The sequence below is a fragment of the Tenrec ecaudatus genome, chromosome 1, assembly GCF_050624435.1.
Source record: "Tenrec ecaudatus isolate mTenEca1 chromosome 1, mTenEca1.hap1, whole genome shotgun sequence".
NCBI lineage: Eukaryota > Metazoa > Chordata > Mammalia > Afrosoricida > Tenrecidae > Tenrec > Tenrec ecaudatus.
This window is the reverse complement of record NC_134530.1, coordinates 12,272,362-12,295,622: the sequence shown is the minus strand read 5'-3', so window position 1 is coordinate 12,295,622 and position 23,261 is coordinate 12,272,362. Positions and strand designations below refer to the sequence as shown.

At 55.6% G+C, this 23,261-nt stretch overlaps 1 protein-coding gene across 1 annotated transcript in view; it reads right to left on the bottom strand.

Annotated features, from left to right (window-relative positions):
- Window positions 1-23,261, bottom strand: part of LOC142442770 (complement C3-like) — a 35,688-nt gene that overhangs the window by 611 nt on the left and 11,816 nt on the right. Inside the window, exons 15-38 of the mRNA XM_075544092.1 lie at window positions 21,884-22,081; window positions 21,580-21,691; window positions 21,242-21,327; window positions 21,021-21,160; window positions 20,388-20,594; window positions 18,641-18,692; window positions 18,410-18,496; window positions 18,026-18,229; window positions 16,592-16,667; window positions 16,190-16,358; window positions 14,243-14,338; window positions 13,957-14,110; window positions 11,031-11,200; window positions 10,687-10,845; window positions 7,882-7,941; window positions 6,582-6,672; window positions 3,278-3,320; window positions 1,979-2,066; window positions 1,691-1,777; window positions 1,422-1,527; window positions 808-897; window positions 410-490; window positions 222-311; window positions 2-137 (exon numbers count right to left, since the gene is read on the bottom strand). Of these exons, the coding sequence (XP_075400207.1) occupies window positions 2-137; window positions 222-311; window positions 410-490; window positions 808-897; window positions 1,422-1,527; window positions 1,691-1,777; window positions 1,979-2,066; window positions 3,278-3,320; window positions 6,582-6,672; window positions 7,882-7,941; window positions 10,687-10,845; window positions 11,031-11,200; window positions 13,957-14,110; window positions 14,243-14,338; window positions 16,190-16,358; window positions 16,592-16,667; window positions 18,026-18,229; window positions 18,410-18,496; window positions 18,641-18,692; window positions 20,388-20,594; window positions 21,021-21,160; window positions 21,242-21,327; window positions 21,580-21,691; window positions 21,884-22,081 (2,782 nt within the window). The remainder of the gene's footprint in view (window position 1; window positions 138-221; window positions 312-409; window positions 491-807; window positions 898-1,421; window positions 1,528-1,690; window positions 1,778-1,978; window positions 2,067-3,277; window positions 3,321-6,581; window positions 6,673-7,881; window positions 7,942-10,686; window positions 10,846-11,030; window positions 11,201-13,956; window positions 14,111-14,242; window positions 14,339-16,189; window positions 16,359-16,591; window positions 16,668-18,025; window positions 18,230-18,409; window positions 18,497-18,640; window positions 18,693-20,387; window positions 20,595-21,020; window positions 21,161-21,241; window positions 21,328-21,579; window positions 21,692-21,883; window positions 22,082-23,261) is intronic.

The following is a 23,261-nucleotide window of genomic DNA, read 5'->3' as shown; positions in this document are numbered from 1 at the left end:
CTCAGATTTGACGCGCCACAGATCCGATGACCGCCCCATGATGAGGTACGCCTCCTCTTCTCGCAGCCCCAGGGAGTCGTGGCAGGTGGCGTGGGAGACAAATTTCTTCATGGCGAGGGGCGCTGCAAAGTCTGTGCCTGGAAGTGACCCAGTGCATGAGACCCGGGTGGCAGCCACGCCCCCCCACAGACTCCCCACCCTCTGTTGCCATGGGGACAGACCACTCTTGATGACCTCTTGGAGCTGCATGTTGTAGTAAACGTAGGGATTGGCGTCCGAGACCTCCACGGCCTGCAGCCTGGCCTTGTACACTGCGGGATCGGCATGAGGTTCATGGTGGCTGTCTAGCCTGCCCGTGTGTGTGTGTGTGTGGGGGGGGGTCGTCTGCCCCCCACAGCCCCCCACTCACCGAAATCCACGCCCGCTTCACAAGCCGCTGCCTGGAGTTCCTCCTGGCGCCGCTGGTCCTTGTTCAGGGCCGGGCACTGTTCTGGGGGGGCCGGGTCAGGAGGTCGCTGTCTGGGCCACCCTTGGGGAGGGGGGGTTCCCCACCCTGCCCCTGGTCTGCACCTTCAGGCTTAGGTCCAGGGAGCCTCCCACCCCGTTGTGGTCACTTTCCTGTCTGCTTCGCCCATCGCAGGCTCAGGGAGTCTGCACCCCTCGCCATCTTTGGCCCTCGCTGTTGCCCTGTGTCTTCTGTGTTGTCCTTTGTCCATCTCTACACCGCCTCCCTCCCCCAGGGCGGTCGGGACGTGTCTAAGGCCACTGGGTCCCGCAGCCCGGTGGCCCGGACACCCGGGGTCTCACCTTCGGCACATCTGCAGATGGACTTGTGGCAGATCTTTCGCAGAGACGTGTCCTCCTGGGGCAAGTTGTAGAAGGCGCTGCACCTCAGGGCTGCCCAGGGCTGAGAGTGAGCTGGTGGGCTGGGCTGGAGCCCCGAAGTCTGACCACCCCTCTCCCCACCCCCAGCCAACCACCCCACCAGGCCTAGGTCCAGGCTCCCTCCTACCCGGAGCCGTCCCAGGCCTGACTCTTCCAGAATCTTGATCTTTCACATCCGGTCCCTGTCCCAGTCCCCTGCAGGTCTGCAGGTCGCATCTTGCCAGGCCTTGTTTAGACTGCTCTTCTATACCCATCTAATATCCCGCCCCCACAGCCCCCAACCACTCCGATCCCAGATCTGCCCCACCTCTTCCTTCCTAGATAGCCCAGCCCACCTGGAGCCACAGAAGGCCCCACCCACTCAGGTCCTGCCCCACAAGTCCAGGTCCTTGGGGCAACAACCTGTCCTTCTCAGTCTGGTCCCTCACTTTCTCTCTCCCCCTGTCCGCTTCCTGGCCCTGGGTAGTCTCAGCCCCTAGAGGGGCGTGGGGGGAGGGGGGCACCTCTCCAACCCCAGGCCCCAGGCCCCTGCTTACAAGGCTCATAGTAGTCGTAGACAGTGACCAGGGCAGCCTGCAGGAATTCCGCCTGCAGCATCCTGTGGACCCGGAAGCCCAGCACCGTGTCCTGCTCGTGGGAGAGCTGGGGGAGGAGGGGCCATGTGTGAGGTGTCCACGGGGGAGGGGAGGGGGGGCATGAGCTCTGACCAGACCGTATGGGCTTGACTACCAGGGAGCTGACCTCAGAGGGCATGGTTCTCGTGGGCGGATCCCAGGCCCCTGCTGAGGCACCCCGCCTTGCTCACCTTCTCCAGGTAGAGGACGACCGTGCTGTCGCTGGAGCTGGTCTTGGTCTCGTATTGGAAGGCGTACATCTCTATATCACTGGTCAGCTGAGCAGACGAGGGGGTTAGGGGGGTGCAGAGAGCCTTCGGGTCCCCAATCCTGGGGGATCCAGTCAGCATGAAGCAGCTCCCAGCTCCCCTGTTTGGGGGACTGAGACCCAAGCAGGGCAATGCTTTCCGAAGGTCATGTGAGAAATCTGCTCAAAGGGACCTGGGGCCTTGGCATGGGGCACGTGGGTCCTGGGTTACCTGTTTGAGGTCAGCCTGGTTGGGGTAGAAGCCAGTGAGCAGGGACACCTCCATTAGGGTCATGGTGGCTGCTTGTTCGCCCAGGAACCTGGAGATTCACAGCCCCACGTGACTCTTCCCATTTCCTCTGAGAGCCCCCACCCTACTCCGAGCTGCATGGTCTCTCGCCCGAGCAGGGCACAGCCTCCTGGGTGTCCCTGTCTCCGCTCTGCCCCTCTCAGTGGGGAGTTTTTGCCACCACAAACCTGATATGGCACCTTGTTCTTTTTGGGCACCTTTACCAACACCTTCCCCTTCTTCCCCTCACTTAACCTCTCCTCGACCGCTCTGTGGGAGAAAGAGCTTTCTACTCCCATAAACAGTTCCAGCCTCGGAAACTCACCAAGTGTGAGTTTGGTTTTGGGGGTTGGAGCTCTGTTGGGGTAGGGGTTACAAGTCAGGCTGCTCATCATAAGGTCAGCGGTTCAAAACCACCAGTAGCTCCACGGGAGAAAGATGGGGCTTTCTGCTCTTGGAAAGAGTTATGGTCTGTCACCAAAATATAACTCATATCATTAAACTAATTGATATAGAAGGGAAAAAAAAGGAGTTTTGGTCTCAGGAACCCACAGGGCAGTTCTACCCTGTTCTATAGGGTTGTTCTGAATTGTAACTCACGCGATGGCTGGGAGGCTGTGTGTGTGTGTGTGTGTGTGTGTGTGTCGTCCCAGGCCCTCTCTTTGCTGCCTGTAGGCACGATTGGGCGGTTCTTTGGGCCTAGCTTACGACTGTGCCCCTGCTTCTAGAACAGAGCCTGACACAGGAGATGCCCAGCTTCTTGGACATCTTTCTCTCCAGCTGGCCGCTCTCAGCTCCTATGACGTCAGAGTGGGGCTGTGCTCCAGAGGGCTTCCTGAGAGAGATCACCAGGCCTTTGTTTGGAGGGCCTGTGGTTAGCAGTTGAGCCCATCAACCGTCTGTGTCATGCAGGGACTCCACACACTCAGTGCATGTTTCTGTATGTGGGGCCGAGCTGGGTGGCGACGCTTGGGGGACAGAGCAGGGCTAGATGGGAGCTAGGGCAGCAGCCGGAGAAGGCCAGCTCTGGGCACCTGGGTCATGGACAGTGTTGCCGGGAGGAAGGCTGTCCTTCAGGGACACGTAGGTGGCAGAGTTGGACCCAAGGTGGGGAGAGACATGAGGGACAGACTGGGGGCCTGGGGAGCTCCACACCCAGCGTTGGCTGGTTTCTGCCCTCTCTTCAGGGGTGCTCCTGAGTCTGGACAGCAGCGCTGGGCCCTCCTCCCACGCGACTCCCACCTGGTTTCCATCCGGAGCCGGAATGTCTCCTCCTGGTTCTTTTCTGCAGAGAGAAAGCAGGCGCGTAGAGGTCAGGAAGCACGGTGCACAGGTCAGGGCACACACAGCCTCTGGGACAGCCGCTGCCTGAGGACAGAGCCTAACCCCACTGTGTGATCGTGAGCAGAGGGGGAGCCTTTCTGCATACTGATTTCTTCACCTGGACGACGGAGTGCCCAACAGCCTTGTTGCCAGGACTAACTGCAGGCCTGTAAGCAAAGCACTTGACACGGCGTCTAAATGGACTTCAACCCAAGAGCCAGTTGTTCATCCTTATCAGGAAAACAAGACTTGCACCAAAGCTTTGGTCACTCTGGGTCCCTAAAAGTCCTGACCAGGCCTGTCCCTACGCTACAGGGAGCTTCCGATGGCAGTCTGCTCTCCTCCTGGGTACCTTGGACCGGGGACTCCCACTCTGGCCATCTCCACGGTTCAGGACTGGTTGAGCCCATCACTTCCCAGCTGAACCCGTGTGATCAACTGCTTCCCACTTTCCCAGCGTCACCCTCCTCTTCCTGCAGTTTGCTTCCTCCCCTGGAGTGGCCAGAGGGCACGTGGGTCAACTCATCTATTTCCTCTGCTCAGAACCCTTCCTGGCTCCTACCTCACTCAGAGCAAAAGCCCAAGTCCTCACCGACATCCACAAGTCTCTTCACCATCTTTCCTGTCACCTCTCCAGCTCTCTGACCCAAATACTACCCCGTGCTCCTCTGTAGCCAGCCTGGCTCCACTGGTCTCCATGAGCATGTCCCTGCCTCAGGGCCTTTGCACATACCATTTGCCTTGAGTGGTCTTCTCGCAAACCTTTGTGGCTCCCTCTCTCCTTCCTTCATGCCCTGGTCAAACGGCGCCTCCCTCATGTCTGGTCACCTTTTCCTGTTTGAGTCTGTACGCCACTCACCAACACCTGTTGTTCTTTGTATATTTTTTTGTTTACCTTATGGATGTGTTAATGTTATAAATGAAGAAGATCACAGGCCCGGTCTGTTGCTATTGATGTGTTACTGTTAGTCTCTCGCACTAGAATCTGGATTACACCTCAATGTAAAGAAACCCAAATCCTCACAACTGGACCGATAGGTGGCATCATGAGAAACAGAGAAAAGATGGACGCTGTCCAGGATTTTGTCTTGCTGGGGTCCACAATCAATGCTCACGGAGGCGGCAGTCAAGAGAGCAGGTGATACATTACATTGGGTCAATCTGCTGCACAAGGCCTCTTGAAAGCATTGAAAAACAAGGCAGTCCCTTCGAGGACTAAGGTGCCGCTGATCCAAGCCTTGCAGGGGAAGGTTGGGCACTGACGAAGGAAGACTGAGAAGTCGATGCCCTTGAACGATAGTGCTGGCAAAGGAAAAGACCAGGATTGCCCCACGAACAGACAGGTCTGTCTCGGAAGAAGTATGGCTAGCGTGCTCTCAGGGAGCAAGGATGGCCAGACGTTGTCTCACGTATTTTGGACACGTTATCAGGTGAGACTGGTCCGTGAAGCAGGACATCGTGCTTGGTAAAGTGAGGGGCGGCGGAAACAGAAGATCTTCCACGAGACGGGTGGACGCAGCGGAAGGCCCGATGGGTTCAGTCGTGGGAACCCTTGGGACGATGGTGCAGGACGGGGCGGGGTTTTGTTCTGCTGTGCACGGGCCATTCCGAGCCAGGACCAACCCGGCAGCACCCAGCAACACCCAGGGAAGAAGGGACTTGTTGTCTTGGGTGTGCCCCTGTTCCTGGGGCCAACAACCAGGGCCTAGCACTGGAGAAGCACTCAGTAAATAAAATATCTGTTGAATGATTGAATGAAGTCATTGACAACAACAACAACAACAACAACAACAACAACAGCAGAGTCCAATAGCTTCCCGTCTTCAAGTCTGTGCTGACTCACGGCGACCCCTGCAGGTGGAGTAGAAATGTGCTCCACGGGGTTTTCGATGGCCGAGCTTTGAAAAATCACTTTATTGGGAGCTCTGTGGTAGTTCCATAATCCGGTGCCAACTTGAGACTATGAAGAGCGGAGGGGTGGAGCTTCGCCTGCCAATCAGGTTGCAGCTTGATGACCTCATCTGAAGGTGCTACAGAGATAAATAGCTCGCTCACTGGAGGTGGGACCCACTCTCTGCTTCGACTCCCTGGGAGACATTCCTGCTGACCATCCACAGGGAGCTGTGCTGTGATGGCAGCCAGAGCCTTGGAGCTGGAGGAGCCATGTGGAGAACCATGTCAGCACTGAGATGTTTCCACCACCACTGGACCCACAGGACTCCCCACCCACTGGCCTGTGATCTTCCTGCATTCGGCGTTGTTGCATGCATTGTGCGAGTCTGAAGAGGAATTTACACACTGGTATGGAACATATGGGCTAATATTAGACTTATGGACTTGATCTGGACTGGGCTGGGATGTTTTCTTAACATACAATTGCTCTTTGATATAAAGCTCTTTCTTAGACACATATGATTGTCTATGAATTTGTTTCCCTAGTCCACCTGGATGAACACACGCTCTTCCAGGGGTCCTCAAACTTTTAAAACAGGGGGCCAGTTAACTGTCCCTCAGACCGCTGGAGTGCCGGGCTATAGTTAAAAAAAAAAAACTAGGAACAAATTCCTATGCACACTGGACGAATCGGCTGCTAAGCAAGATAGGCAGCAGCCTATAAATATACTCTGCAGGCCGCATGTGGCCCGCCGGCTGTAGTTTGAGGACCCCTGTCTTAGACATATCATAACAATCCATCATTCAATCGCATCAAGCAGTGTTGTACAATTGCAACCACAATCAGTTTCAGTACATTTTCTTTCTTCTTGAACTCCTTGATATCAGCTCCCCTTTATTCCCAACCCCCCCCCCAGGAACCCTTTTTATTCCCCCTTTATAATAGATTTTTTTGGCCGATTATTAAAAATGTAGTTCGCCAGGCCTTTCTTCTGAGGCACCTATGGGTGGGCTCCAGCTCTCTCCCTTTTGCTTGGCAGCCAAGCGTGTTTGCACCGCCCCGGCTCTCTGGATACAGCAGTGAGCATCCATAACGTGTGGGCATGCTCAGCGCCGATCAGTGGCTACAATGAGATGATAACGTAAGAGGATAACGTAGAGGCAAGCGGTGCACTTGCCCGCTAACTGAAAAGTTCAAACTCACCCGCCGCTCAGAGGGGAGAAAGATGGGCAGGCTGCTTCCCTCTGTACAGAGAGTCTGATGGGGGCAATTTGAGGCTTCCCTGTAGGGTCACTATGGGTCCCGGAAGACAACCAGATTTAGGCTCACCTTCTGGGGCGCTCTGGAGGGTGACATTCAGGGAGTACTGGTTGCATCTGTCCTCCTGGGATTCCAGGATTCTGTGGTATATGGTCAGGATCTGCCCAGACATGGAAGAGGGGTGGTCATGGCCTGTCCCCGCTACTCTCTCCCTCCTCCTCTGTACTCGGTGCAGAGACCAGAGAATTCCCCAGAGTCTGTCTAGCAGAACTCACTGGGATGATGGACTCTATTTGTGCTGTCCAGTAGGGTCACAAGGAGCCCTGGTGGCGTAGTGGGTTACGTGTTGGGCTGCTAACCACATGGCCAGCAGTTCGAACCCACCAGCTGCTCTGCAGGGTAGAGAGGAAGGTATACAGCCTTGGAAACACACCAGGGCGCCTCTACCCTGTCTGTAGGGCCGCCAGGGGTCAGGACTGAGTCCATAGCAGTGAGTTTGGATTTTTGAGTTGGAGTTTGGTCGCCATGAGCCACGTCTGGTCCCTGAGCCCTTGGGATGTGGCTCGTGTGACGGAGGAACAAGCTCGCTTAAGTTTTATTTCCATTTCGATGTCACGGAGACTCACAGAGGGGATGTGGATCAATTGTTGTGTGACCTTGGGCGATCCACACCCCCTCTGTGACTCTCTATGACATTGAAATGGGAATAAAATGGTAAGACAATAGGCTGCACTGCATTTGGCTAACCAGTGGGCAGTCCTCATGGGCCGGTGAGGCTGGGGCTGAGGTGGGAGCCGGGCGATGGCCTCAACGTTTTCAGACCTTGAGGGGCATCCTGTATGGAGAATCCTCCCCCACAGGGGGAGGCAAAGGATCTGGCTCTTTAGGGTCTTGCGTTGCCCCCAACGCACGGCACCCTCATGCGTGTGTCAGAGCGGAGCAGTGCTCCAGGCCATCTCAGCGGCTGGTTTCTCAGACATGAACCACCAGGCCTTTCCTCTGAGGCTCCTCTGGGTGGACTCAAAGGACCAATTTGCAGTTAGCGACTGAGTGGGCTGTTTGTACCACCTGGGATTGCAAAGAGGGGCAGATAGATTTTTTTTTTAAGTGTCTGGGGTTTACCTTTTCTGTCACTTAGGAGAAGTGGAGATCATTCTGAATCTCCATTTCCCACCCATTGAGTGGATTCCATCCCCAACTAAGTCCCCAGTGTGGTTTTGGGATCTTAGCTTGGTTCGCAGCAAACAGGAGTGCCCTACATTGCTGAGTGCAATCTTGCCCTCTTGTCTGAGACTTGCCCCCCAGCTCCCACCAACTAGAGGGGCCCTGTGCGCCAGGTGAGAATCTCAGGGGTGGGACCCAGACTCACCGAGATGGTGCCACTTCCAGTGCCGCTGGCTTTGATCTCCAGGCTGTCCTCCGCTGAGAACTGTGGGGGAAGAGGGAGGGCCTTGAGGGTGGCAGAAGAGGCAAATCCCAGCAAAACCAAAGCCTGGCTCAGGGAGGGGAGGGGGCTCTGGTGCTGGGGCCTTGGTGTGGTCCCTAACTTGGGACTCTGAGCCCTGCTCACTCCTCCCGGTGCAGGTGCAGATGTCTTTTCCCCTCCCTCCTAACAGAGATTTCCTGGTGCCTGAACTGTCACCAACTAGCCGGAGCCACACACTCGGGCTGTGTTCCCGTATCTAACCAGTAACCTGTGCTGTCAAGCCAACCTCCATTCCTGGCGAAGTTCCCTGGGTCGGAGTAGAACTACACTCTGAGTTCCAATGGTTGAATTTTCAGATGTGGATACCCAGCTCTTTCTCCTGCGTTCCCTTGGGTAGACTAGAGCCATCAGACCTTTCTGTGGGTAGCCAAGCACAACACGGGTTCCGGGGACTCCCTGTCCTCATAAGATCACTAGAGTCTACTTGCAGTATCTCCCAAATTCCTCCTGAGCGGACACCACCCCCCCCAGACTCGCCTCAGGGGCATCTCTGCATCCATTCTCGCTTCTTTTGTCTCCTGCTTCCCACACCAGCTATGACAGATGGCTAGCTTCCCCATGCCACCGCCCTCCGCTCCAGCCCCACTTCCCTTAGCATAAAGTCCTGTGCCTTTGTCATGCACCCCCCCAGCCACGGCTCCCGCTCTGAGCCCTGCCAGCTGCCCAGCCTCCGGCCACACCACTACCCCCCCCGCCACGTCCATACATCCTCCCTTCCAGCCATCTCTGTGTCTGCCTCAGGGCTTCTACAGGGTGCTGTCCCCTCTGAAAGAATGCTTTTCCCCACTCCTGCCTCCTCCATGTTGATAACTTCCTGATGATCCAGGCACCTCCACGGAACACATATGTGACCTGGGACAAGTCTTTTTTTCCTTGGTCTCTTCATCCCCATGAGGCCCACACAGCCCTGCTTGTTCTGTACCATCACCTCCCTGCCCTCACCTCTGCCCACTCTCCCCGACTCCTTGCCCTCCAGCCTCGTCAGGAAGTCCCTGCCGCAGGGCCTTTGCACTGCTGTTTCTGCTGCCTAGACACACTGTATGCAAGGCCACTCCCCCCACATCCTGAAAGTCTTTGCTGCAATGGTACCTTCTCAGGTGAGACCAACCCCTTGCCACCCGCCCTGCTTCTTACTTATTTTTCCCACCTCATAGAACTCACCACCATGCCACACACTAGATATTCCACACACTAGATATTCTCTTTATTGCCCATCTCCTGCACGGATATGTAACATTCTATCCACCATATGTAATAGTCTATCCACTGCCACCAGGCCATTCGGACTCATAGAGACCCTACAGAGCGGGACACAACAGCCCTATAGGATTTCCAAGACTGCAAATCCGTATGGGAGGAGGGCATGGATTCTTTTTTTAAAAGTCTTGCCCAGGGTGGTCTTAGAGCCGTGACTGGAACACAGTCCCACTAAAGTGCCCGCCAAACTCGTGTCAAAGAATCGAAGCTTAAAGGCCACTCTCCTGAACCCGACCCTGGCTTAGTGCCCTATTGAACCAGACAGAACAATCCCAGCGCCGTCGAGTCGACCCCGGCTACGGCGCCCGCGTGCCGCAGAGTAGAACTGCTCCATTGGGTTTCTAGTGGCCGAGTTTTTGGAGGCTGATTGCCAGGCCTTTCATTGGAGGTGCCTTTAGTGAGCAGTTGAGTGGGTGAAATGACTGGACCAGTGGGTCTCAACCTGTGGGTCGTGACCCCTTTGGGGTCGAACTACTCTTTCACAGGGGTCCCTTAAGACCATGGGAAAACATATATTTCCGATGGTCTTAGGAACCGAGACACCGCCCCTCTATCCGTCTCCACATATGAGTACCCGGCGTGAAGACTGTTACCCATGCTACACCATGCTTCAAGACAGCATTTCATTGACTTGTCATTTGAGGGAAATATTTCACACTATAGAGTGACATATTGTTTTGATGACTCATCACGATGCTTTCATGATGTTCCATTTGTAACAATGAAAATACATCCTGCCTATACACGACGATTCACAACAGTAGCACAATGACACTGATGAAGTAGCAACTAAAATAATTTTATGGGGAAAAATAAATTTATGGTTGGGGGTCACCACCACATGAGGCACTGCATTAAAAGGTCGCAGCGTGAGGAAGGTCGAGAACCACTAGATTGGACCATCCAGGGACTATTGTCTTTGGTGCACGCCTGGCCCGTTTTACTTCCCCACAAAAAGGTCTTTGTTTCTTTGAGACCGCACGCTCTGGGAGGCCAGGGGCCCTGGATTGCTCACAACACCTCCTCAGTGCCGAGGCGTGCTGGACCCGCGGCAGGCCCTCAGGAAACATTGCCCTGATGACAGCAAGCAGCAAACTACCTGCCCTGAGTCCTTTCCAGCTCACGGCGACCCTGCAGGACAGGGTAGAGCCGGCTTGTGGGTTTTGGGGGCTGCCACTTTTAATGGGAGTAGGAAGCCAGGTCTTTCTCCTGGAAACAGTTGGTGGTGACGAACTGCGGAGCCTTGCAGCTAGCAGCGCAACTGGTCACCGCCCGTCACCAGGACAACCGCACTGGATGTATATAACCAAATGCCCGAGAGTCATGAGAGCAACTCAGGGACGCCCGTGGAAGAGAGAAACACGAAGCTTGGCCTAGGCCTCAGTGACACCATGTGGCGTTCCCTGGGTCGTGTGTGTGTGTGTGTGTTACCTTTGCCGATCGCTGCTGGTAGGCGTTATTCTGGTCGATGAGCCATTCAACGTTCCTGGCTCTCTTGGGAACGCTGATCTGGACCCGGAGATCCTGGACAGCCTCCAAGGAGACAGCTGCGCGGAAACGGGTCAGGGCCTCCAGCGCCACCACCGTGGTCTGGGTGTCGGGAGAGGGGTGGGGGTGGGGGTCAGCACCATAGACAGCATCCCCACCTGCCCCAGGGCTGTCGTGTCAGCACCATGGAGAGGGCAACCCGGGTGGGTAGTCTGCTCAGCACTGCGGCTCTGGCCTCTTCCGACAAGGTGCCTCGCCCTCTCCCAACCTCCTGAGGTCCTGGTCACCTGGGTGGACTTGAAGCCTCCTCCCAGCTCCCTCTTCTCCAGTAGCCAGTTGGCGATGGCCTGCGTCTCGTTGATCCGCCCCAGCTCCAGCTTCTGCAGCAGCGCGTAGGCCGTGGCCTCGATGGTGTACAGGGATTGCCAGTCCTTCTTCACTGGCCAATGAGTTCTGTCTGGAAAAGCCAGGCCCATCACAAAGAGGTGATCTGTCTGTTCTGGGCCCCCCCGTTCTCACCTGCTACTTTATGCAGCACAGCCCTGGTGGTGCAGTGGGCTACACGCGGACTTGCAAACCCCAAGGCCGGTAGTTCAAACCCACCAGTCACACTGCAGGAGAAAGAGGCGGCGTTCTCGTCCGTAAACATTTAGTCTCAGAAACACACATGGCCGGCTCCACTCCATCCGTCCTATAGGGTCACTAGGAGTTGAGTTGGACATTGGCTCGATGGCAGTGAGGAGGTTTATAGGGCTGTGATGATTTGCTGAGGGGCCCTGATGGTGTGGTGGTTACGTGTCGGGCTGCTACCTGCAAGGTCAGCAGTTCAAAACCACCAGCAGCTCTGAGGGAGAACGGTGAGGCCTGAAGCCCACAGGGCCACTAGAGTCAGGATCCACTGGGGGGCAGTGGCTTTTGTTTCTAGGGATGAGTCGCTAGGTTGAAGCGCAAGGATGTTCCTTCGAGGACTAAGGTATGCCTAACCCCCAGCCCCGGTCTTTTCCATCGCCTCAGACGCATGTGAAAAAGGAACATTGAAGAATGTGTATCTGAAAGAAGGTGTATCTGAAAGAAGGTGTATCTGAAAGAGAAGGTGTATCTGAATGCGGCTGCCCAAAGGGCAGGCACAGCTGTGTTGGATGGAGTACAGCCAGTTTGCTCCTGGGAAGCAAGCACGGTGAGACTTGGTCTCAGGTACTTTGGATGTGTCAGGAGAGTCCGATCTCTGGAAAAGGACAGAATGCGTGGTAAAGTCGGGTTGGGGGGTGTTGGTGACAAAGAGGAAGAGCCTTGATGGATGGATAGTCGCCGATGCTGTGACAATGGGATCAAACGTAACAATCCCGAGGCTGGGGCAGGGCCGGGCAGTGCTTTGTTCTGTTGTCACAGGTTGTTCTGCGTCGGCTCTGACTCCGCCGCCTCTCACAGCCACATGAGTTGGACTTGACTCGATGGCAGTGAGGGTTTTAAAAAATTCGCTTTTGGGGGGTCACGGGGGGTGCAGGAGGGAAAAAAAGAAGAGCTGATACTAAGGACTTCATAGAAAGCAAATATTTAGAAAATAGCGACCTGTGTACAAATATGCTCGATGTGATTGATGTATGGATTGTAATAAGAGCTCTCAGAGCTCCCAATAAATCTTTTAATAATAATAATAATTTTTTTTTCATTTTGTTTTTTAAACTTTATGTGACATCTTGTGCTGAGGAGAGTTATGGGCACAGCCTTTTCAGAACATCCCCAGACAACGGGGACTTGAACTCCGGAGAGATGAGGAAAGTGAGGTTCCAAAGGGCTCCCCCCAGACCCTCTAGGCACACCAGCGTGAGTGGTCCTTACCTCTTCACTTGGCACAGAGGGAAGACCAGAGCAGGCCCTTTGAGGACTGAAAAAGAGCCTCCACCTTCTATTACCTCTATCCGTCCTTGACCATGCCAATCACGTCCTCCCTTCCGGGGGCTGGTACGCGCTGTTCTCTGTGCTCGGGATGCCCTTGGCCCTCTACAGAGGTGGGTTCTGGGAGACAGATAGGCCGTCTTCTCCTATACGATTTTCAGTCTCAGAGAGGCAGTTCTCTCCTAGGCTTGCTGGGAGTGGGGATTGTTGACTCTGGCAGTGAGTGTGGAGTTTCAGCGGAATGAACATTCCGTCCTTCATCCCAGTTGAAAGGCCACCTTTTCACCAGGCCTTCCTAGACCTCCCGCTCCTCATGCCTGCCCCCCTCCCCGCCCCTTCCACCACGTGCCTTGTTTGATTGCCGTCCTCTAAGCACATGTGTATTTGCCACATGTATGTGAGTTTGCCGCATGTATGTGTATTTGCCACCTGTGCATGTGCTCACTCACATACCTTACAGGGGAGATGAACTCTGGAAGGAGTTGTAACAACCAGAGAAAAACGCAGCATATCATAATATACCCACATTATTTGCAGAGCGATACAGTATCTTCGTTATGAATGGATCTGTTTGCTCTCTGCCTCCCTCCTCCAGGTGCTAGGGGCCCTGGAGGGCAGGAGCTCTGTCTCGTTCAGCCTTGTGCCTCTTGGGGCTCAAGGGTTGGCATACAGTGCTGTCGTCAGAGGCCCTCGAGTTGGTCCCTGGTTCTCGGTGACCCCATGCAAACAAGAAGTGAACTCTTGTCATCTGTAGAGTTTTCCGTAGCTGAGTTTTTCCCCCCGAAGGAGAACACTAGGCCCCTCTATCCTATCTTAGTCTGGAAACTCCACCAAAGCCTGCTGAGAATCGAAGCAGCGTGCACACCTTCACAGACAGACAGAAGGCTGTAGCTGTGTTTGAGGTGCATGGATTGGAACTGGTGGTCCCGCTGCTTGTCCACATGGACAGTAAGAGTCCAGCCACCGAGCAGCTGCTGCCCTCCAGCCACTCATCTCGACCCTGCCTTCCCACTGCCTGCCCTCGAGCCCCTTCCCCAACAGGGTAGAGCTGCTCCTATGGGTTTTTGAGACAGAATCTTTACGGGAGTGGGAAGCCGCATTTTCCTCCCGCAGAGGAGCCTGGGGGTGGGGGTAAGGTTTGACCTGCTGACCTTGTGGTTTGCAGCCCAATGTGTGATGGACCACGGGTAGATGCTCAGTTAACACCGAGGGACGAAGGACACGTTGCTTGGTTTGAGCTTCCACTGGCTGCCCAGCACCACTCCCACCCACGGTGACTGGGCTGCTCTAGTCAGTGAGCAAGTGCCCCACACCCACTGTGGCTGGCAAAGGTGTCCAGGCGGTCATTGGCTCGGGGGCTGTTGGCGAGGGCCAGGGCGTAGGAGACTATGGCCATGGCAAAGGTGGTCTGAATGTTTGGCAGCTGTTTCTCCAGGAAGCCACGGGCTTTCTCGATGCTAGCAACCAAATCCTAGGGGTTCAGAAGGAAGAGGCCAGAGAGATGAGATCAGAGGAAAGATCCTGAAGCTAGAGGAGAGGGATCATTTGGAGGGAGGGAGGGAGGTGGGCGGCTCCCTCTCCCAGGGGCCCTCTGGGATCCTACCGGTACTTGGTGCACGCACATCTCCTTCCCCGTATCCAGGGCGATCAGTACAAGTGCCGTGAGGGATATGTCTGCCTCGGAGCCTTGGTAGCCACCCTGTGGATACAGAGTCACACCCATGTCCCCCTAAGCATCACGGGGCCCCTCCCCCACCTCTGCTTTCTGACCTTGAACAGTCCCCAGGTGCCCAGTTGAGAGCTGGGTGATGATGAAGATGGGATGGAATGCCCCGAGGGGGCTGTCTTGGAGTTTGTCTGTGTGTCCCATCTGACTGATCAAAGTCAGCAGCCCAGAGGATGCAATGCTGAGTTCTCTACCATTCTCAGTGCATCATCTAGACAACTCAGCTGATTAGGACCAGTGAGAGGGAGGCTCCCTATTACTGGTTAATGACTGACTTCGGTCTCACGCGTTTCTTTATCCTCCCAGCTTCAATCTTTTCCCTTCAGGCACTGCCTGCCTCAGTGGCCGAGGAAGCCACTGTGCACACGTCAGTCAGCTCATGTTCGTCCTCGGCTACAGCCCTCCCATTTCATGCCAGACAAGCCTGGGTCCACGAGGCCCCACCCAGCATGCTCCTGTTCCTTTCCTGCCAGCACTTCCCCTCTTCTCTCCCATTCCCGCCCTCCACTCCGGCCACACAGGCCTCCTCTCTGTTCCTCAGACATGCCAGGCTGGGTCTGACCTCAGGACCTTTGCACATTCTTCCCTCCCACCCACTTAGAACACTCTTTCTTGATGCCCACACGACTTCCTCCTTCGCATCCCTGGGTCTCTGTACAAATATCATCTCCCCACAAAAGCTCTCAGAAGGACCTCCTCATTACCGTGATCTCTCTCTCCCCGCCCCCCCCCAGGACACTGCTACTATGCCACCGCTTTCACTTTCACTGCCTCCACGGAACACCCGTGTTGTATTGTCGTTTCTTTATGGACACATCTCCTGTCACCTCCCAAGCCAGGCATGGCCTCCTGCTGGATTCTCTTCACTGGTCTTCTGTATTTCTCTTTCACGAAAATTAGCGCAATTGTGATTTAAACAATTGCTGGCTGTGCTTATTTGGGGGGAGCTTCCTCTCCTCCCCAGCAGCATGTGCGCTCCACAGGCAAGTGCTGTCATTGCCTTGCTTACTGCTCTCTCCCCTCTGCCTAGCACAAGGCCTGGTATAGAGTACCTGGTGATTAACTGTCGAATGAATGGATGGATGGATGAATAGATGGATGGGTGGATGTATAGAGGGATGGATGGACGCATGGATGGATGGATGGGTGGGTGGATAGAGGGATGGATAGATAGAGGGATGGACGGATGGATGGATGGACGGATGGACAGATGGATAAACGAATAACGTGATAGATGTCATTATAGAGGCAAGCACAAAGCTGATGTTCAAAGGAGACTTCCTGGAAGAGGTAGATTTGAGCTAAATTTCGAGAAAACACACTTTGACCAGGAGTGTGTGTGTGTGTGTGTGTGTGTGTGTGTGTGTGTAGAGATGGGGCAAGGGCATTCCAGGCTGAGAGGGCAGCGAAAGCAGAGACTCCAAGGTGAGGTAGGGCTCCCTGCATCCACTAAACAGTCAAGCGTGAGGCAGGAAGCAGTGAGGCCGAGACTGAGGAGGTAGCATGTGGGGGATGTGGTAGGCCACAGGAGCCACAGAAGCCACTGGAGCTCTGCAGGCTGGTCTGGAGCGGGGCTTGGTGAGATGGGTGTGCTGGCTGGGAGGACTCAGGCCCAGAGGGAGTGAGCCAGGACTGGTGACTGCTTGAGGTGGGCGTGAAGGCGAGATGTCGCCCCCACCCCACAATGCAATGGAGTCGGGCATCTGATCTCGCTCACTGAGCGCCAGTGCCTTCTTGCGCAGTCTGGGTTCTGGGATTCCTCTATTAGTGGACTTTAGTCAAAGGCTTTCTCAGGACTGGCCCCGGCAGGAGGACAGCAGGCACCTGCATGGAACGCATGATCACAGGGCCCTTTTCCAGGAAGTGCCCGTCCTCCGCCTGGCGCTGGGTGACGATCCAGTGGGCAATGGCACAGAGAGAGCTCAGGTCGAGCACCCTGATTGTCATGGTGCGGTAAGTCATGGCGGAGATCCGGAACACGTAGCTAGTGAGCCTGGAGAGAGGAAGGGCCGTGACTGGGTGGGGGTGTCCCAGGACCGGAGCGTCCACACCATCTATCACCTATGGGGGTAGTGTACACCAAGGGGCCACGCTGATCTGTGGGCTGATTGTCTGGTTGCCTGTCCCCCGGGCCCTGCAGCATGCTTGCTCCTGGGGACATCAAGTCCCAGACTGGCCCCTTGGCGTCTGGGGAGGTGGTGGCAGCCGTCATGGCGGGAGGCTCACCAGGTACTTCCTGGGTTCCCCTTGTGGATGTGGTAGGTACCATCTGCGCTCCTGTGAGTCAGCATCCGGGTATAACCTAGGAAAGAGGCGGAGGAGGACTTGCAGGGAGCATTGTTGTTCAGGTGTGACTTGTGATGGAGGGTGTGTGTGTCCAGCTCTCTGGGACAGCCTGAAAGGCAGCATGTAGGTGAGAGTTGGGGTTGCGTCACATTGAGATAGAACATGGGGGAGGGAGGGAGGGCAGGGATTGGTTCCGGGTATATCAAGGCTTCCGGGCCGCGGTATACATGAGGGGCCATGCTTGGTGTGGTCAGGGGGGAGGCAGTGTGCAGCTGTGTCTTGGGGGAGGAGTGCATTTCTCCAGGGGTTGTTGTCTGGCGGTGCCCTGGCAAACCACCACGCCGAGGGGTGCTGGGGTGGGCCGCTCTCTGGCTGTAACCGGGGGAGCTGCTGCCCTGAGTCCTCCTGGAAGGTGTTGTCCAGGTGTAACTTGAGAGAGGGTGTCCCCTAGGGGCCACCACCATGTGAGGGCTGTTTTATTTGATATAAACTTGGGGTATCTGTGTGTCCACTGGCTTAGATCCACATCGTAGCGTGTGGAACAGCAGCACCGCGGTGTCTGCGCGTGGCCCTGCTTGCTGTGCTCTGCTCTGGAGGGCAGGCGGTCTGCTGGAGCACCGTCTGAGGAGGATTGCTGGAGGATTCTCGGAGGCTTCTGGAGGAGGTTCCCGTCTGGGGGTAACCCTGGGGATCACTGGGTCTCCATGTCACTTGGGAAGCTAGCGTTTGGGAGAAACTGGATGGGGGGGTGGGTGTCTGGGTGACACTGGGAAGAGAGGTCCTCATGAACTGGGGCTCATCAGAAGGGTCTACATCCGGTCGTGACCTGAGGGTTTGGGTGAAACGTGGAGTGTCGGTGTCTACGTGTAGCGGGGATTATTGGAAGGAGCTCTGCTTGGGTGTTCCCGGGAGTACTTGGGGGTCATGCAATCTAGGTGTCACCCCGGGTGTGTGTGTGACTGGGACGGTGTATGGAGCAGATGTTCCTTGGGGAGAACCAGGGAGTCTGTTGTCTGATGGTGGTCTGGGAGAGGGGCCATGGAGCAGGAGTAACCTGGGGTCACTGTTGGGGGTAAGTGGGAGTTGGTATCCTGGCGCAGTCTGGAAGAGATGTAGGGTTAAACAGTAACCTAGGAGAAACTGCTGGGGTGTACCCTGAGGCCATATCACTGTTTAGGGGTCACTTAGGATTGACGTCGAGCTACATAATCTGGGGAAGGAGTAAGAGTTGGAGGCCATTGTTTTGGGGTCTCCTAAGGGCCTCTCCAAACCCTGAATATACCCTCCCACCCACCCCGAGACCTGAGTGAGCCCTAGGTCCCTTCCCAAGAGGGGACTTCAAACCTCCAACCCACCAAATATGTGTGCTCTCACCGCTGACCACGTTCTGCATCACCTTGTCCCTGAGCTCCACCCCGACGTTGCCCCACTGGCCTGTGGTGTCCAGGTAGTCGGTCAGGATGATCAGAGGTGCCAGGGAGCTCAGCGTCTGCTCGGGGCAGCCCGTCGGGACACTCAGCAACTTCTGCATCTCTGAGGGCATCAGGCTGCCCAGGATGGTCTCACCAAGGATGTCGCCTGTATGGCGGGCAGGTGTGGTCACCTTAGGAATGGCCTATCCATCATGGTCCCCCAGGTCATCCCACAGGCCCGCCTCCAGCCCTTGCTGCCCCTGCACCTGGGTGAGCTCTAGAATAGCCACCCCATGCCTGCCCTTCTACCTCCCAAATATCCCAAGACCAGCTCCCTCCTGGGCACCTTGGACGCTGACGAACACTTCTGCTTGCGTGTCGGGCACCTTGTTCAAAATGTCCTTCCTTGACACCAACTCTGTCTGCGTGTGACCTGAGCAGGCACAACCTTGTGTGACAAGCTGCCTCTGGGGCTGGGGAGGTCAGGGTGTACCGAGACTCGGAGGAGGCTGGACTGCCCACCCTCTTTAACATGGCCCCAGGGACCCATGCGCCCCATGAAGAAGACCCCACCTACCTTGGGGGTTCAGAAGGATGCTGTGGAACAGTCGCTCTACCTGACCCCCTGCCTACGGATGACAAGAGACGGTCAGAGCGACAGGGACAACAACGGCGGTGGCCAGCACTGCCTAGCTCTTAGGAACACAGACTCTGTCTCCGTTTGACTCTCAGCATTCCTGCTTCCTAGCTGGGTTACAGCTGACTTGATCTCCTTGTGCCTCTGAAGGTGCCACAGGGGTTAAGCCACTTGGTAGTTAACCAAATGGTTGGCGGTTCGAGCCCACTAGCTGCCCCATGGAAGAAATCTGTGGCTGTCTGTTTCCACAGAGGTGATTGCGGTGGTGGGCGCCTTCCCTATGGCTCACAGGGTCCCCCATGGACAACAGAGTGACTCCCTGCCGTGCCCTGTGCCACCTTCGCCATCGTGGTGATGCCTGAGCCCATGCGGCAGCCATGACATCAATCCATCTCATGGAGCGGCTTCCTCCTATTGGCCGCCTGCCACTTTACCCAGCCTGGGGTCCTTCTCCAGGCATTGAGCCCTCCTGACCACGGGCTCAAAGTACCTGAGATGAAATCATGCCATGCCATGCCATGTCCATTCGGACCCGACTTCTCCCGACTCAGGCCTGTCCACCCTGCTGGAAGCCCGTGGGATCTTCACGATGCTCAGACAACGCCAGAGTTCAAAAGCCTAGCCACTGGTCTTCCTTCTGCACGGTCCAGTTTGGCAAGCACACGAGGTCACGGAAAAGACCGTGGCTTGGGTCAGGCTTCCCTGATCCCCCAAGGGGATGTCTTTGCTTTAAATGCTCTAGAGAGGTCTTTGGCAGCAGATCTGCCCAATGTAATCGGTGCTTGATTTCCTGGCTGCTGCCTCTATGGTATCAACTGTAGATTCAATGAGATACCAGACAGCAATCTTTCCTTGTATTTTAAAAAAATGATGTTTCTACACGAGGAGCTGATGCCAGGGGCTTAAGTGGAAGGCAAATGTTTTGAGAATGATGAGGGCAACGAATGTACAAATGTGCTTGACACAATGGATGGATGTATGGATTGTGATAAGAGTTGGATGAGCCTCCAATAAAATGATTAAAAAAAAAGATGTTTCTCTTGGTCCAGTGGTGAGGATTTGGGTTTTCTGTACATGGAGTGGCAATCTATACCAAAGTCATTGATCTCCAGTGATGGTGTTGGCGAAAACCGTCGCGAGTCCCACGGACTTCCAGAAGAACAAACGTATCGGTTGTTGAAGACCAATAGGCAGAATGCATCTTGGAAGCAAGGATGGCAAAAGGGCATGCGATGTACTTGGACATGTGATCAGGAGAGACCAGCCCTGGGAAGGTAGATCAGGGGCCATCAAAAGAAAAAGACCCACGTTCAGCTGGTGGATTGACCCGTGGCTGCAGCAATGGGCGGAGCCATAGAACCATGCGAGGATGGCACAGGACCAGGTGTTTCGTTCTGATGGACACAGGGTGGCTAAGAGTCAGAGACGACCTAAGACCCGTCACCACAACCTGCACATGAAAAAGTGAGCTCAGCGGAGTGACATAAGCTGTTAGGTCACACAGCAGGGACAGAAACCTCTAGGTGGGGAGTCTGTGATCTCTGGACCCGCTCCACTGACAGCACTGTCGAAACCAGGCCGTTAGAACCTCACTCCACTCTGGAAGCTTGGGGGGCCAGCTTGCGTGACTTGCTCCACTCACACAACCCAGGGCTCCGAGGACCCAGGGGTCTGGATTGCCCATTACCTTGACAAAGAGGGTCTTCTTCACATGGTCCTGGATTCCATTGCCCACGACCTTGACCTCCACATCGACCTTGCCCATCTCAAGAGGCAGAAGTACAAAGTGCACCACCTTGGACGAGGCAGGGGGCACTACCACCACTTGGCGGGACGGGGCTCCTGGCTTTGACGCGCTGCACAGAGGCTCCCTGTGGGGGAACTCTACCCGGACCTGAAGTAGGAGGGGCCGTTCAGAGGTCCTGTTGTTGGGGGGGGACCCAGGGTCCTAGAGCCACAGCCCCCTCCTCACCCCTACCCCAAGGAGCCTGAGTAGTGACTATAGCAATGGTTGAGAGAAGAGTCCCTGGTGTCAGACCACCCGACTGCCAACCCCTTCTCTGCACCTTCAGTACTGTGTGCCCCCAGATAAGCCTTTAACCTCTCTGTGCCTCTGTTTCCTCATCTCTAAACCAACGACCGCATTAGGATCCATCCGCTGGGACTTTTGGGAAATTTGAATGAGGAAAGACCTTAGGTTTTTCCAAAGGACCCTCGCTTCACGGACCTGTTGGAACACTCCGTAGCCTCCTCCCCTTTATGAGACACGCTGGCAGCTCAGGTGGGTGAAAAGCCCCGGGACGGGGAGGCGCGGGCTCACCTTGGCCTGCCGGTCCCTGAAATTGTACAGCACAGCCTGGACCTGGATCTGCTCATTCCTGATCACGGTCAGGGGCAGCTTAAGGTCCACGAAGAACAGCTTCATCACGGTCAGCTCAAAAGGGTCTGAGATACACAGTCCTAGAGCCAGGTGGACACACTGGGGTTAAGCAGAGGCCACCCAGCCCAGGCTAGGCGGGGCCAGCAGGCTTCAGCCTTTACCTTGGTTGGCCTTGAGGCTGACGGCCACAAACTGCCACGTGGTGATGGAATCCGGCATGTTGGTGTTGATGATCTCGTAGGAGAGGCTGTTGGAAAGGCCAAGGCCATTCCTGAGTGTGTACTGCTTGGGTAGAGCCACAGGCGCGATCGGAAGGGGGGGGTGTTTGTGGTCCCATTTTTTGACCTCATTAGGAACATCGTCCTTTTAGGGGATACCTTGGGGGACCCAAGGGACCTTTCTTTTGCAATTATCCTGAGGGCTGACATGCCAACACCTCTGGGCGTGAGTGAGGTAGGAAGGCCAGGGGCCAGGAACTGGGACGGGGCCGTGGTCCTACCCGGAGTCTCTTTTCGGCAGAGAAAACTTTCTCCAGAGCCAGGTCTCTGGGAATAAGGTCCGGATGGGTGTGTCATCCATGAAGAAGTCATCCAGGTCCTCATCTTCGTCCACTGGGGAGAGGTGGAGATGGAGGTCCCCACAACCTCCCGGGGAGTCTCTTCCTGGCCCCTCCGCCTCTCAGTGGGGCCCTTCCACTCCATCCGCCATGACTCTCACCACCCTGAACTGGCCCTGTGGCACTCTCCACAGCCCTTCTGCAGAATCCCCCCCCACTCCATGTTTCCTTGTGGGGGGGCCCTCACTTGTCCCCAGAAGCAGCTGCTCCTCCCGGGCCTCCCGGGTCAGGGTCTCCGACAGACGGCAGCAGCTCAGGAATGCGGCCACGCAGGCTGGACCTTGGCGGACATGCTGGATCCTCTCATCACACGTCAGCCCCACGGGGTTCTCCCGGAGACCTGTCTCACAGCATTTCCTCTCCAGCTCCGTCTGGAATTTATTCACTGGGGGGGTAGGGCGGGGGCAGGGTGAGAGCAAGAGATGGGGAAGCACTGGAGGAAGCTGGGGCCCAGCCACCTTCAAGCCACCAACAAGCAACCGAAACACCCAACTCAGACGGCTCTTGTGTTCAGGTTGTTGTTAGGTGCTGTCGGGTGGGTGCTGGCTCCTAACGACCATGTGCAACAGAACGTAACACCGCCTGGTCCCGCGCCATCCGCACACCGTTCTTAGGTTTGCGCCCATGACGCAGCCACTGTATCCCTCCAGCTAGTCGAAGGTCTCCCTCTTTTTCGATGCCCAGCCACTTCACCAAACGTGATGTCCTTCTCCAGGGCCTGGTCTCTCCTGACAACATGACCTAAGTACTTGAGATCAACCCTCTCCATCCTTGCCTCCAGGGAGCCTTCGGGATGGACTTCTGCGACTGATGTAGTTGTATTTTACAGCAGTGCCGGGTGTTGTCAGAATTCTTTACCAGCACCGTCATCCAGTCGGATCCGTTCTTCTCAGGTCGTCCTTATTCAACGTCCAACATCCGCATGCGTAGGAGGCAATTGGAAGTACCATGCCTTGGGTCAGGCACCCATAGTCCTCAAAGTAACACCCTTGCTTTTCTATACTTTGAAGGGGTCTTGTGCGGCAGGGTTACCCAGTCCAATCTGACTCATTATGACCCTCTAAGACAGAGTAGAACTGCCCTTAGAGGTTTTGAAGACTTTAATTTTATGAGAGTAGAAAGCCTCATCTCTCGCATTTGGAAGGGCCGGTGGCTTTGAACTGCTGACTTTGAAATTAGCAGCAGCCCAACCCACTCCACCAAGCAGGACTCCTTCCAAGACAGCCATATCTCCCCGCTATTCAGTCCCTAGTCTCTCTGGGTGGTGCAAATAGGAAGCTTGGATGCTAATCAAAAGATGTGAAGCCACCTAGAGGGAGCTCGGAAGAAAGGCCTGGTGATTTCCTTCAGAAGGATCAGCCAACGACAGCCCGACGGAGCACAGTTAGGCTGTCATACATGGGTGTCCCCATGACTTGGCGTCAACTCCACGGCAATGGGCAATTGGTGTCAGCTGCTGCGCCTGGTGTCTCATGTGACTCTTTCCCCCGAATTTTCACGATGAACCCAGCTGGTACATTCTGAAGAGGCTACTGAGCTACAGAGAGGTGGACTCTCTTGCCCAG